Genomic DNA, 14,437 nt, shown 5'->3' on the forward strand with positions numbered 1-14,437 from the left:
GAAAAGTGTAGAATGGTAACAGCTTTAAAAGCTATGACAGTTGATTTAATGTTATGTGGTACTGAAATTGTTCTCGGGAGGCATTTTAATAGGTATACAAAACCAACATACCGCACTCTTAATGTTTTAATACTCCACTTAATATTAACTAATGAAGTTTCTAAATTACATTTGAAGAATTTTACCTTTTCTTTGAACTTTAATGTAAAATATATTAATTTTAAAATGAATGCTATTCTTACCTCTGGTGCAGGTTCACCGTGAACAATGCAGACGAGCTGCGCCTCGTAGCCCTCCCCAGAGTGGACCCAGCTACGCTCGACTTCGATTTCGGGTGGATCTGTAAATAATAATAACAATAATAATAATAATAATAATAATAATAATAATAATAATAATAATAATAATAATGAAAATAATACGAAAAACCCGACACATGGAAAGACATCCGCGATACTTATACAAACAACCTCTGGAAACTCAGTTCGGTAAAAAAATCAGGTAAATAATTTCAATTACTTAAGGGAAGTCATCCAACCATCGGGATTAAATCCTGAAGCAAACAGTGAGAGCATTTCTAAATTACAAAAAGGCTACAGAATCACATGGAAAAGATACAGCAAAAGATCAATACCTAGGAACGCTAAATTAGAACATTATAACATTGCAGTTAAGCCTGAAGCATTATACTCATCAGAAACCTTGATCACTGGAGGCAGATCACTAACTAAAATGTTACCAAAACAAGAAAGGAGAATCCTTAGGAAAATCTGTGTCCCAGTATGCATAGCAGGAGTCTGGAATAAAAGGAGGTCTCATGAATTATACCAGCATCCTGAAAAAATATCCGACAATATAAGAAAAAGACGATTAAAATTTTATGGCCATATTCAAAGAATGGAAAATGAAAGACTTACTGAAAAAGATATTTAATTATGCTTCCTCCCTTCAAGTCAAGAATAATTGGATAATAAAAATTGAAAAAGACCTTCAAGAAATCAGCATAACAGGTGAAATTATATGGGACAGGCTTCGTTTTAGATAGTTGGTATACAAACATCATTTTTCTGAAAAACCCAAGATGAGAACCTCCAATGCATGGACTGAAAAACGGAACGAAGAACACAGCAAGAGGATGGAGGGATTGAGGGAAGAGAAGAAAACGAATTAATCTGCTAAATAAGTTCAATATCCCTTCTTACTTGAACACAACGTTGTAGAAATAATAATAATAATAATAATAATAATAATAATAATAATAATAATAATAATAATAATAATAATAACAATAAGAGGAAGAAGAATAATAAATACACTCAGTGAATTAGGTAAAAGTAATCTCGAATTGCCTAAAATCATTTAATTCCAACAATCACGTGTAATTTATACTAAAGTTTCACTACATATCATATTTAGACACAGTGCATACACCTATCTATCAACTAAAGCGTTGAAAAGGTGAGGGGAACACATGAATCTTCTTGAAAATTTGAGATAAAATGTAACTGCAAATTAGAAATTATTACTGTTATGAAGCAAAGAAGCACAGCTCAGTTCCCACATTGCGTTGCCATCTGATAGCAGATTTTCCGCCTACTTACTCAAATTGCTTCTGTCTTCAGAGGGGTATATTTGAAAATATCATATGTGCTATCATTTCTAATTTGTTCATTCTAATTTATAGCTGTGTTAGTATGAAATCTGCAGAGTAATAGTACACAGGGCTCAACCAGTGCATCTGATTGTTTTGAAATATCTTATTCGCAGCTAATTAGTGATGCTCTTAACAGTTTTATGTTAAAATATTATTACCGAAATACCTGATAGGTACTAAATTGATTATATTATTTTGTTACTTTATTATAGGAAGTTTATAAAGTGAGATCAGGATTTTGACACAATTCATAACATCAAGACGAAATTGGTAAATATCTTAGTTCCAAATGACTGGTACTGGCGTACTGTTAAATCAAACACCACAAGGAAATTATTGTGGTTTGAATGAATTAGAATGACTTTGAGTCTACTAAAGCAGTGTCAGATATGATGAAAGATGACATATTATTCAGTAGTTTCATTTTGAAAAGTCTATATTTTTTCACTATTTTTCAAAAATTTCTTCTTTTTGTTAAGGAGGAAGCTATACTCTCCGGTGTCTACTCTGTTTACTCTGTAACTTAAAAGATTTTCTGTCTGTCGAAGATACAAGTTCAATATAATATTACACTACAAAATACCTGTAAAACACTATTAAACAATAATATGATTTTGTTCTTTAGGAGGGGGAGACCCAGCTTAACAAAGAAAAAGGATCGTTAATACTCATTCTATTGTTAAATATGCTACAATTGTTGTTGATAATTGCTGCACATATCCCAGTATTAGCATTCTTCCTGGCAACCAGAAGCTACTTCAATAGTTTCTAAATTCTAATTATAACATTTTAAAATAAAATTTTGAAATTTCCCCATCTTTTTAACAATATATCACTGTTTTCCTTATAAATTCCAAGTTTATAAGAATTTTTTTACTTTTCCTTTTCAAATTGTATACCAAACCTCCACCTACAAAATGAAACTCAATCACTAACATAGATTGTGTTTTAGATATTTTTGTTGTGTTTTCATTCCCAGCTCCTGAAAATATTAATATTATTGTAAATAAATATATAATATAAAATCTAGTATAAATCGTGTCGACCTGAATGAGGTGCGGATTGTACTACAACACTATGGGACAAAACCCTGAAAAAAATCATTATTATCCGTGGAACAGTAAGAGAGTTGAAAAGGTGGGAAATTTTGAACATTTTATTTTAAAATGTTATAATTAGAATTTTGACATTATTGAAGTTTCTTCTGATTGCTAGGAAGCATGGCAATACTGAGATATGTGCAGCATTTGTCAACAACGTTTGTAGCATATATAACAATCAAATGAATATTGGCCTATTTTCCCCGTGTTAAGCTGGGTCTCCCCACTAAGAAAGAAACATGCCATTCTTTGTATAATAGTGTGTTTTGAATTCCTTCTTCAATAGTGTGTTTTATTACAGGTATGTTATAGTGTAATATTTATATTGAACTTGCGTGTTTGACAAGCTGGAAATTTTAAGTTAAAATTACTTTTTCAAAGAAACATTAAATGACTTAAATAGGTTGAAATAGAAATATTTTTGAGGACTCATTCAAGTTACTTTTCGGTGTGAAGACGCTATATAATGGCATAACTCTTATGGAACTTCCATATACACCACCATTTTACCATCAGCTCTTCAAGTCCTTGAAACGTGGCATTGGAAGAAAAAATACAAATACAATGGGGGATGATATTTTAATTTATGAATAAAGTTGACGTAAATAGGTTTATAAACATGATAATCCCAAATCTCTTCCAACCCCACGCCTTACAGCCACAGATATATATATATATATATATATATATATATATATATATGCAGTACATCAGAATAATTTTCGTTGTGTCCATTTTCCTGTGCTAACGGGTAAAGTAAAAAGAACCTTAAACACATTATGCTGTAGAAGCGCGTAAATTCGCCATTCAAACGCCATCCCTACAATACGGTATGGCAGGATCAATTTTCCTTCATACATTACCATAGTGAAATGAACCCAATGAAAATTATTCTGATGGACTCCATATACATATGTGGCTGGTAGGAAGAGCATTGGGACGGGCATACGAGATGGTAAAGGAAAACCAACGATATGTATTTAAACGGACCAAAATGTACTCATAAGTTTTTATACTTACATACATACATAATCATTAAAGAGCGTCATGCCTTTCAGCGTTCAGTCTGCAAGCCCCTGTGAATTTACTATACGTCGCCACACTCCTCTATTTGCAACTAGTACTGTGCCCTCATTTAGTTCTACACCTCTTATCCTTAAATGTTAGAAACTGAGTCTAAGCATCGTCGTATTTGTCTCCCTCTACTTCTCTTACTCTCCATAACAGTTTATTGTTCTCCTAAGTGACTTATCTTCCTCCAATCGCCTCACATGACCCCACTACCGAAGTCGATTTATGCGTGCAGCTTCATCCATCGAGTTCATGTCTAACTTAGCCTTTATCTCCTCATTCCGTGTGCCCTCCTGCCATTCTTCCAACCTGATTTTACCAGCAATCAGTCTCACTACTTTCATGTCTGTTACTTCTAACATATGAATAAGATATTATGAGTCCACCCAGTTTGCGCTCCCGTAAAGCAAAGTTGGTACAAAAACAGACCGACGTAAAGATAGTTTCGTCCGGGAGCTGACTTCCTTCTTACACAACACTGTTGATAGCAACCGCGAGCTCACTGCATTACCTTTACTGCACCCTGATTCAATCTCACTGCATTACCATGCTGGGAGAACACACATTCTATATACTGTACTTGAAAGTAGCTACCTGTTCCAGCCTTGTTTCACCAATCCGACATTCAATTCTATTGAATTTCTTACCTACTGTTATCAATTTTTTTGCTAGTTGTTTTATGTCGCACCGACACAGATAGGTCTTACGGCGACGATGGGACAGAAAAGGGATAGGAGGGGGAAGGAAGCGGCCGTGGCCTTAATTAAGGTACAGCCCCAGCATTTGCCTGGTGTGAAAATGGGAAACAACGGGAAACCATTTTCAGGGCTGCCGACAGTGGGGTTCGAACCTACTATCTGCTGAATACTGGATACTGGCCGCACTTAAGCGACTGCAGCTATCGAGCTCGGTTGATATCAATTCAGTCTTCGAAAAGCTAATTTTCATACCATACTCATTGCACCTATTTACAATTTCCAAGATATTAGACAGGCTTTCGGCACAATCTGCCATTAAGACCAAATCGTCAGCATAGACCAGACTGCTTACTACATTTCTACCTAACTCAATCACTCCCTGCCACTTTATACCTTTCAGCAGATGATCCATATAAACTACGAACAACAAAGGTGAAATATTACAGCCTTGTCTAACCCCTGCAAGTACTCTCAAACAAGAACTCATTCTGCCATCAATACTCACTGCAGTCCAATTGTCAACATTAATGCCTTTGATTGATTTTAATAATATACCGTTAATCCCATAGTCCCCCAGTATGCTGAACATCTTATCATTCGGTAGCCTCTCATATGCTTTCTCTAGAACTTCGAGACATAAACACAACTGTCTATTCCTCTCGTAGCATTTTTCAGTTATCTGGCCCATACTGAAAATCTGATCCTGAAAACCCCTCTGTGGTCTGAAACCTCACTGGTTTTCATCCAGCTTCCTCTCAACCACTGATTGCACCCTCCCTTCTAAGATGCCAATGAATATTTTGCCTGTTACGCCAATCAATGATATACCTCGATAGTTATTGCCATCCTTCCTGTTTCCTTGCTTATATGCAGGTGCAATTACTGCTTTTGTCCAATCTGAAGGTACCTTACCAACACTCCATGCTAATCTTTCTACTCTATGAAGCCATTTCATCCCTGCCTTTCAACTATACTTCACCATTTCAGGTCTAATGTCATCTATTCCTGATGGTTTATGACAATGAAGTTTATTCCCATCCTCTCTATTTTCTCAAGCGTAATTTCACCAAAATCAGTCTCCTCATTCCCATGAGCTCGGTTGTCCACGACACCACCATGAAGATTTCTTTAACGTTGAGAATATTTTCAAACTATTCCCTCCAACTGCCCAGTGATTCCCTGGGATCTATTATGAGTTCACCTGAATTACTCAAAACACTGCTCATTTCCTTTTTCCCTCCCTTCCTATGATTCGTCTAGAAAAGTTTCGCTGCTGCTTGACTTAGCCTTTCCAGGTTATTACCAAAATCTTCTCATGAGTTCTTTTTGGATTCGACAACTATTTTTTTTCTCTTCTTCTTTCATCTACGTTCAATTGCCTGTCTGCATCAGCCCTTGTTTGGAGTCATTTTTGATAAGCCTTCTTTTTACATTTACGAGCTGCTCTCACTTCACCGTTCCACCAAAATGTTCACTTCTTTCCATCTTTACACACAGTTGTTCCTAGGCATTCCCTTGCTGTTTCCATTCCCTTTCTACATCCTGCACCTGCCTACTGTCCACTGTTCGGAACTTCTCACTAATCATATCCATGTATTTCTGTCTACTTTCCTCGTCGTGGAGGTTTTCTACCCTTATTCGTTTGCAGACGGATTTCACTTTCTCTATACTAGGCCTACAGATCAGATAGCGGTCTGTACAATCGAAAAATCCCCCAATCCTCCGATCGCCCCAAAACCCTTACATTTCTCCCCACTTTCAGATGATCCGAAAAACGGGGATGGGAGAATACTATTCTAATGAAAATATTCAGAACGAAGATTATAATCTGAGCAAGAAAGAAACGATTACAGTGAAATATATTGAGAAGCAGAGGATTATGGCAGAGTGAAAAACTAAAATATCGGAATATATCATTCTAACCTCTTCAGGAGCATTGGCACATTTGATGTCATTAACTTCAGTGTATTTGAAATGTGTTTATAATGGGTCTTGCTATGCTCACAGTATACAGATGTGGCCTTTAAGATCTTTGTGTAGGCAGCAACCACGTTTCATACCCATGAAGAAGAGTTTTATTCGCATCCTGGTGTGAGAGTAGGGTATATTGGTAAGTGACTTATTTATGTTATAGTAAATTTTGAACACCAATAATTTTTATGCGTTAAAAGAAAACCTGAAAATAATATTGTGATAATCATTTTGCATGCTTTTATAAAGTCATCTGTGAGAATCAGTAATATATAAATGGCCTATATGCCCAACGCGCAAATGTGGCTCTCATTATTATGTAACATAACCTCACACTTCTTACTTATAGAAATTGCATTTCATTGAACTGAATAGGCGTTGATAAGAAGAAACTATAGTGAAATGTTCTTAGTAGAATTCAGATTTTCTGTTGCCACAACTGTAGTGAACATGTGCTTAGCAAGAATGAAGCGGGGAAGGCCATTCTTATCACCAAAATCACCAGGTGTAATGAAGAAAAGAGCTCACACCGGTTGTGTTCAAGAAGTGAGAAAAGATGGAATGGGCCACTATGCAGTAAGAAGTTAACTCGTGTCTTTATACCGAGGTTGTGCAGCTGTTTTCAGGCACAGCCCCAATGAAGGTGAGCTGCATGCATATTTTCAACCACATACCAGCCCTCCTGCCAGTCCTAAATTTCTGGCAGTAGCGAGAATCGAACTGGGGCCCCCGAGGACAGCAGCTAATAACACTAACCGTTATACTACGAAGATGGACCACTACCCAGTGAAAAAAGGTAACAGCAGTGCACCTCACTGTAGAGATAGAAATGTAAGAGGCGGTCACAATATGAATGTAGAAAATTTTGGGTGCCAATATACACAAAATTCATAGAGTCATTTAACACTGTGTGAAACTATTTATTTACTCCGATTTGCAATAATTGTAATTAGTTGTGAAATGAAATCATTACTAAAGAAACGCAATTATTAGGTTTATTTCTTTTGTAACAGCTTCCTTGATTGTTCCACCTATGCACTGCGTAGGCAAATGTTGCCAAAAGGGTAATTTTACGGTGGTATTATGAGATTTATAAAAATTACAGGCCCACCGTACAATATAAAAAATCCAGGAAAACACATTGAATTAATTAATTTGCCCCTGAAGATGCTAAACTAACTACAAACGATGATTTAGTCATCTTGGGGATCATGGGCACGTACTCACTCCCAAAACGTGAGAATCCCTGGGGAGTCCTCCTATGCTATAGGGATGGGACATCCTGGATGTATCATAGGGGAATAGTGATCTCAGCCAAGTTTGAACGCGCTATCCAGTAAAATAAAAGAAACCGCTTTACTCGATATTTAATAGAAAATGATAAAATATTCAAAGAACTAATCGTCTTAAGTGTTTGTTCGAATTTTTTGGCAGGGATAATATACAGACTGTTTTCTCATTATAAAGGAAGACTTCTCCTCAGACTTACGTAGGCTAATCACCATGCAAGATAATGACTTCTCTCCTGAAAGAAGAAGAGATTTCCACCTCTACAAGGAACAAGGTATCTCAAGTCTGACACGACTCGAGGGAATAATATAAATTAAAGAAGAGATAATAATACCTAAGTTGGTGAAATAAGAACACAGTCACGACTTGGGGTTGTGTTCTGTATTATTTCGCAGTTGTCTTAGAGGTATATTATGACGAGATAAATGTAATTTTAGAGACAGCTGAAGAAGCTCAACGAGCAAGAACAAACTTTGAGTTTCTTTGAATGGAAACTATTATTCTCTGTTTACCTCCGCTTTCTATATAATTACACCGTATTTGTGGAAGGAGTTATAAGCCATTACCCTGCCATAATTCTTCTTCAGGTAAACAAGTTGTCAGACAATGTATTCTTACTTTCAATATAATATTAACCCCCTACATAATTAGAGTAAGTGTTTCGTAGAATTATTTTGTAGTGAGAATATACAAACTGTTTCCTTGTTATGAGGGAAGAATATTGGCAAGGAGTAGGAAAATCCATTTTTAAGAATCATAGAAGTGGCTGTAAATAGTCGCTATTTATTGCGAAGTTGGTAAAGTGAACCTTCAACGTTTTGAAGTTCTCAGTCTGAAGACTGGTAGAATTCCCAAGATATCACCATCAGCTGTTATAGAAAGCCAGCCTGTCAATGAAGAGGTGTATAATGGAAATTAGGAGAGGAATATTTTCCCGTTGTTTTCCTTAATACTATTATTAGTTGCGTGTGGACCCTGTTGGATCACGCAGTGCTTTTATGATTCCCTTTCTGGACTTGCATATGGCTCTCTTTTTTATGTGCGCTTTCTTCCTTTCTTCAGTCCACTGGTCATCGTCTGGCTGTACCAACCACTTGTTTACTTTTCTACGAAACAGATTTATGTTTAATATTTATAATATACCTATCTGGGGTTCCCCCAGATCCTTAAATGACTTCTTGGATCCATGATACCCCCTTGCATTTTCTTCTGTATGTCATGACCTCGTATGCAAGCCTTGTTGTTGGGAATCTTTGAACGTTTCCATAAAATTACAATATTCGTTTCCTAATATCTGCTGCCAGGTTGGCCAGTTTCTCTGTCGGCTTACGGGGTTCCAATCTGTATCCTTTTTCAGTTTATTCTGGACCAAGAATTTTCCTAATGATCTTTCCTTCTTCCTTCAGAATGTTCTCAAGGTCACCTTTTCTATTGAGTACTAATGTATATCATTATTATTATTATTATTATTATTATTATTATTATTATTATTATTATTATTATTATTTTATTCGAAGAAGTAAGCCCTATTTAACCCAAAATTATGTTGAGGCTACCGCTTGTATCAATACAATATTAAAGGTTATTAATACATTAGTTGAGCAAAATACTGCAGAAGAATATTACAAAGAGTTAAAAACATTGTCTAAGAAACGGAAGTCAGCCTCGCGGTCTACATGATTACGATTGAAGAGATAACGATCCAGGTCTAGAAAACCAAGGATAACGCAGAGGGGATTCTTCGCATTGACCCTGTAGCACCTCACAATCTGCACACCTTCGGCTGAGCAGCAGTCGCTTGGTAGGAAAATGTTAGTCAGGGATATAGTGCCCTAGTGTTTGTTTTTAAGAAACGGATACAAGTTGAAGTGCAACAACGTTTCTCAAATATATCAAAAACCGGCGGGGGAATGCTTATATTACTGTAACTGAGGTGTCATAAAGAATTGTTCCTTTTGATGGCGTGTAGTGGACAAGAGAAAATTAAATGAGCTACTGGTTTTTCTGATTGGCACTTCCAAAGGTACCCTTCTGGTAATGGTATTTTGAATCGTTAAGATTGACCTCCAAATTTACTATGTCTGGTCATGAGCTGTGTAATTACTAAAGTGGATTCGAAGAATTCTGAGATTAAACGTAGATGAACGGCTAAGTAGAACAACTCCCGCGAGGCATGTCACTTCATGCTCTTTGTCCATACAGAGTAACAACACTCTTCCATCAATTTTGGTTCGTAGCGACTCATATCGTCTGTGTTTGATCCATGCACTGAAGTTTTCGTGTTTTTGTTGTTGTTCGTGTCTTGCAATAATGATATAAGGGGTGTATGGAGTTACGTTATGTTAACGTTACTTAAAACAGCGAACCATCCACTAATCTACCAGAGTCGTAAACATGGTCCTCTTTCCCTAGATTAAGGAAGGTTATATGAACTTTGTGATATGTGATATATACGATATTAATCTCTTGGAATGGATTAACCTATACATTAGTATATTGTGATTGCGGCAGATTAGCTAGGAATGGGAAGATGCCATTTTCTGTGCAGACGGGTACGAAAACACAGTGCGGCAATCAGACGGAGAAAAAATCATCAAGGTGTTCCTGGATTCATGATCTCTCTAACTATCCGTGTTTACACTACTGTGAAGTAGAGGATCCTGCAAAACGGATCAGATGCCGTATTGAAATGTTCAGGTCATCTTTCCAAAATTTGACTTCATTCTTTTGTGATGAAAATCTAACCTTCAAATTAAGGCAAAAGCTGTTGAGATGTAACATCTTGTCAACACTGCTTTATGGAGTAGAGGCCTGGAGCTGGCAAACATCATCAAAGCTAGGAAAACAGCTTATTTAGGACATGATCTACGATGTAGAAAGTAAGGGATTTCTACACCTCATATTTCAAGGAAAGTTAGATCGCAGGTGAGGAGCTGGTAGATCACCGATGTCATGGCTCCAAGATCTCAAACAACAACTCAAGTTACCTAAGGAAACGGGTGCATTCTGTAGGGTGATCGCTAACGTCTGGGGGATTGGATATGGAACGTGAAGAAGAGGAAGGAGAAGAAGAAAAAGAAGAAGGAAAAGTGAAGTGGAGTTCAACCAATCAGCGACAATTTCTAATGAAACAGTGTGGAAAGGAATTGCAGTGTGGTAAAGTGTCATTTTCCGTACCCTTTTGAGTAAGGCAAAAAGGTAATTACGTCTTTGTATGATAGTAAAAACGTTACACGATAAAAATCTACTCTTCTCTTCTGTGGGAATCATAATTTCAGAAAATCCACACAACACTGAATTCACAATATATCAAACTATTATATACACTAAGTAAATACATTTCTTGTTCAACGTCGACATCAGATGAACAATAAGTTCAGTGTCGTTTGCTTTTCCGGATACAGTACATGTATTACCATTCATGGAAAAAAATATTCAAGTTTAATGAATTCCAGAAATTACCTGTAAAAATATTATAAATTTTCTGAAAGTTTTGTGTTTGCACTACAAGTGCTACAGATCAATCAATTATAGCTCGGTTCTTTTAGTGACGTATTATAAAGAATGTTGTCAACATCTTGCTGAAGAATCTCTAAGTTATTCTCTGAGGAAGTATTTATTTTATAAATCTTTACTTTCTTATCAACTTTTCTATTCTTTTCTTTTCTATTTCTATTCATTCACTCATAATTCTTTCTTTAATGTTAAATTCATTGTGTCATGGAAAATGTCCTAAATCTTGTCCCTCACATAAATACTGACAAGTAAAATTGTATTAACACATCTCCAACAGTTTTTGAATGAAGAAAACCTCGAGTGCCTAAAAATGAACGTTAATGGAAGTAGCAACAAATTTGTGACAGAATGGGACGGAAAGAGTGAAGTACATGGACATTTACAAATGTATCCTTGAAGTTGTGGATATGATAATATTCTTCATTAGAGTAAAGAGGAAAATATATACTTCTTTACCCTTAGTGGTATATTTCTTCCCATGAGTGTTAACTCTGTGAAGTCAGTAAAGTATAGTTCAGATTTTCATTGTACCATTATACAAAAATGAATACTTTCCTTGGGGATTCGGTTCATCTTAGCAGCTAACGCTACATCAAAAGTTGTTGAGAAGTCAGTGAAGTGCTAGCAAGTGCAGTATTGCTGGTATGTATTTATAAGGGGCAAACTGCGAGGAAGGCAGATAGTAAAACTCATTAGAATAATGAGCGGGAGAAGCTTAAAGTTCCCAAGTTGAGGCTTTTGAGACTTTTTGAGCAAGATAACTATCTCTCACACAACAGATTTTCTTTGATAAGTTTAAGATTCTTTCAGGAAACCAGAAGCATCTTCCTAACACACGATAAGGCGGCGATATACAGTACTGAAAAGACCTCCTAATGATGTACGACCCCGTTGAGCACAGTGCTGCACAGTTGCAAAGTCACTCCTATCTGAAGGAGTCTCGAGAATGAACTGGTGGGGATTACTGAAAGACGTGTATAATTTGATGTACAAGTAATACCAACAGAATAAAATGCAGCGAAGGTCACAAGGATGACCTCAATTATGCTCTGACGTTCTATCTACCAACATTAAGTAGAGCATAAATGCGTGATCTTATGATACTTAAAAAACGTTTATCCAATTTAAGGAGTTAATGACAACCAAACGAAAGGGTAAAACACTTTTTACCGTACGCAAGAGAAAACCTAGTTGTATTTTATACTCAGACAGATGGAAGGGAATTTCAGATTGAATATGATGATCACGTTATTGCAGATTAAGTTCAGTGACGGAAGAAAATTTACAGTGTTCAGTTATATTAAATTATTAAAATCCACAGCCTGTTTCCTGCCATTCAACTGGGTCGGGAATGAATGAAGTCCCATCTATCGGCGAAGAAAGTATTTTAGACAGCTGCCGAAGCCGAAGGGGCAGTGATTAATGACTGACTGATGAAATGAAATGATATTGGAAAGTGTTGCTGAAATAAAGGGGACAGGGAAAACCGAAATACCCGGAGAACATCCTGTCCCGTTTCCACTTCGTCAAGCACAGATCTCGCGTGGAGAGATCGGGATTTGAACCACGGAACCCAGCGGTGAGAGGCCAGCGCGCTGCCATCTGAGCCATTACACTGACATTACAGAACTTAATTCAGTAATGTTATGAATTGTTTCATTTCTGTTTTTTAATCCGTAGCCAGTATTATGATAATTTGTATTTATAGAAGTAGAGTATCAATCTTCTTCTTTTCTTCTTTTCCCACACTTCTGGGGTCACGTGTGCGAACTGCGTCCCGCATGCGGATTTCGCCCTATTTACGGCCGGATTTCCTTTCTGACGCTAATCCTATATGGAGAGATGTAATCACTATTGCGTGTTTCTGTGGTGGTTGGTAGTGTGGTATGTTGTCTGAATATGAAGAGGAGAGTGTTGGGACGGACAAGAAAATTCAGTCCCCGAACCAGAATAATTAATGATAAAGTGATTAAAATCCCCGACCCGTCAGGGAATCGAACCCTGCACCCTCTGAACCGAAGGGCAGTACGCTGTATATCTTACAACAATGGTAAATATGGAAATTTAAATTCACATTATTTGCTCATAATGAATTGTATACTCTATGTTACCGTATTTACTGTAGTAATAGATTGCATGAGTGAAAAATACTGTAATTCAAGATCAGTAATATATTAATCCATAATTAATTAGAAATAAACATTACTTACTTATTATTAGCAAACTTCTTTAGGGGTTCTATTGTGTGTAGAAGGTATATAAATACTTCTTTTGCAAATACACACTTCAAAAAAATTACGAGAACATATTTTTGAACGTATGTCATGCTCAACAAAACAATACCTCACACCCAGGTATATTACAAACTAAACCTTTATTCTTTACCACCGACCTCGATAGCTGTAGTCGCTTAAGTGCGGCCAGTATCCAGTATTCGGGAGATAGTAGGTTCGAACTCCACTGTCGGCAGCCCTGAAGATGGTTTTCCGTGGTTTCCATTTTCACACCAGGCAAATGCTGGGGTTGTACCTTAATTAAGGCCACGGCCGGTTCCTTCCCACTCCCAGCCCTTCCCTGTCCCATCGTCACCATAAGACCTATCTGTGTCGGTGCGACGTAAAGCAACTAGCAATATTCTTTACTGTCGATGGATTCGCGTTCATTTTCAGAATGCAAACGGAATGTCCAAATTAGGGGCGAAAACAAAGTGATAGCAGTCCTCCAATGTGGATTTTCATCACAGTTGGAGAGCTTCACTGTGGTGTACGTCCTCCACGAGGATTTATCCCAGCTTGGCACATTCGTGGCATGCTCCGTTTCGATATCAGGTCCCATTCTTCACTGAGAGGCTGTTCGAGGTCTTGGAGAGTCTGTTGTGTAACAAGACGTCCCAAGAACACTTCTGTCAAGCCTATCCCACACATGCTCGATGGGATTAAGGTCGGGACTCGCTGCTAGCCATTCCATCTCTTGAATGTCCAGTTCTCGCAAGACAGTTCTGGTGATGCGCGCTACATGAGCCCTGGTACTGTCGTGCATGAGTACGAATCCTGGGGCCAACACCATATACAGCATACATGATGCGAGCTGAAGAGATGACTAGCGGGACGTGAGGTGGGACACGGGGGGAGCAGCTT

General features: G+C 37.2%; 1 protein-coding gene across 1 annotated transcript in view; it reads right to left on the minus strand.

Moving 5' to 3' along the window:
• The window catches only part of LOC136877107 (lachesin), a 1,203,705-nt gene that overhangs the window by 145,866 nt on the left and 1,043,402 nt on the right, over nucleotides 1–14,437 (minus strand). The window contains exon 5 of the mRNA XM_067150922.2: nucleotides 243–340. Within this exon, the coding sequence (XP_067007023.1) occupies nucleotides 243–340 (98 nt within the window). The remainder of the gene's footprint in view (nucleotides 1–242; nucleotides 341–14,437) is intronic.

Source organism: Anabrus simplex, chromosome 7, assembly GCF_040414725.1.
Source record: "Anabrus simplex isolate iqAnaSimp1 chromosome 7, ASM4041472v1, whole genome shotgun sequence".
In the NCBI taxonomy this organism is placed as follows: domain Eukaryota; kingdom Metazoa; phylum Arthropoda; class Insecta; order Orthoptera; family Tettigoniidae; genus Anabrus; species Anabrus simplex.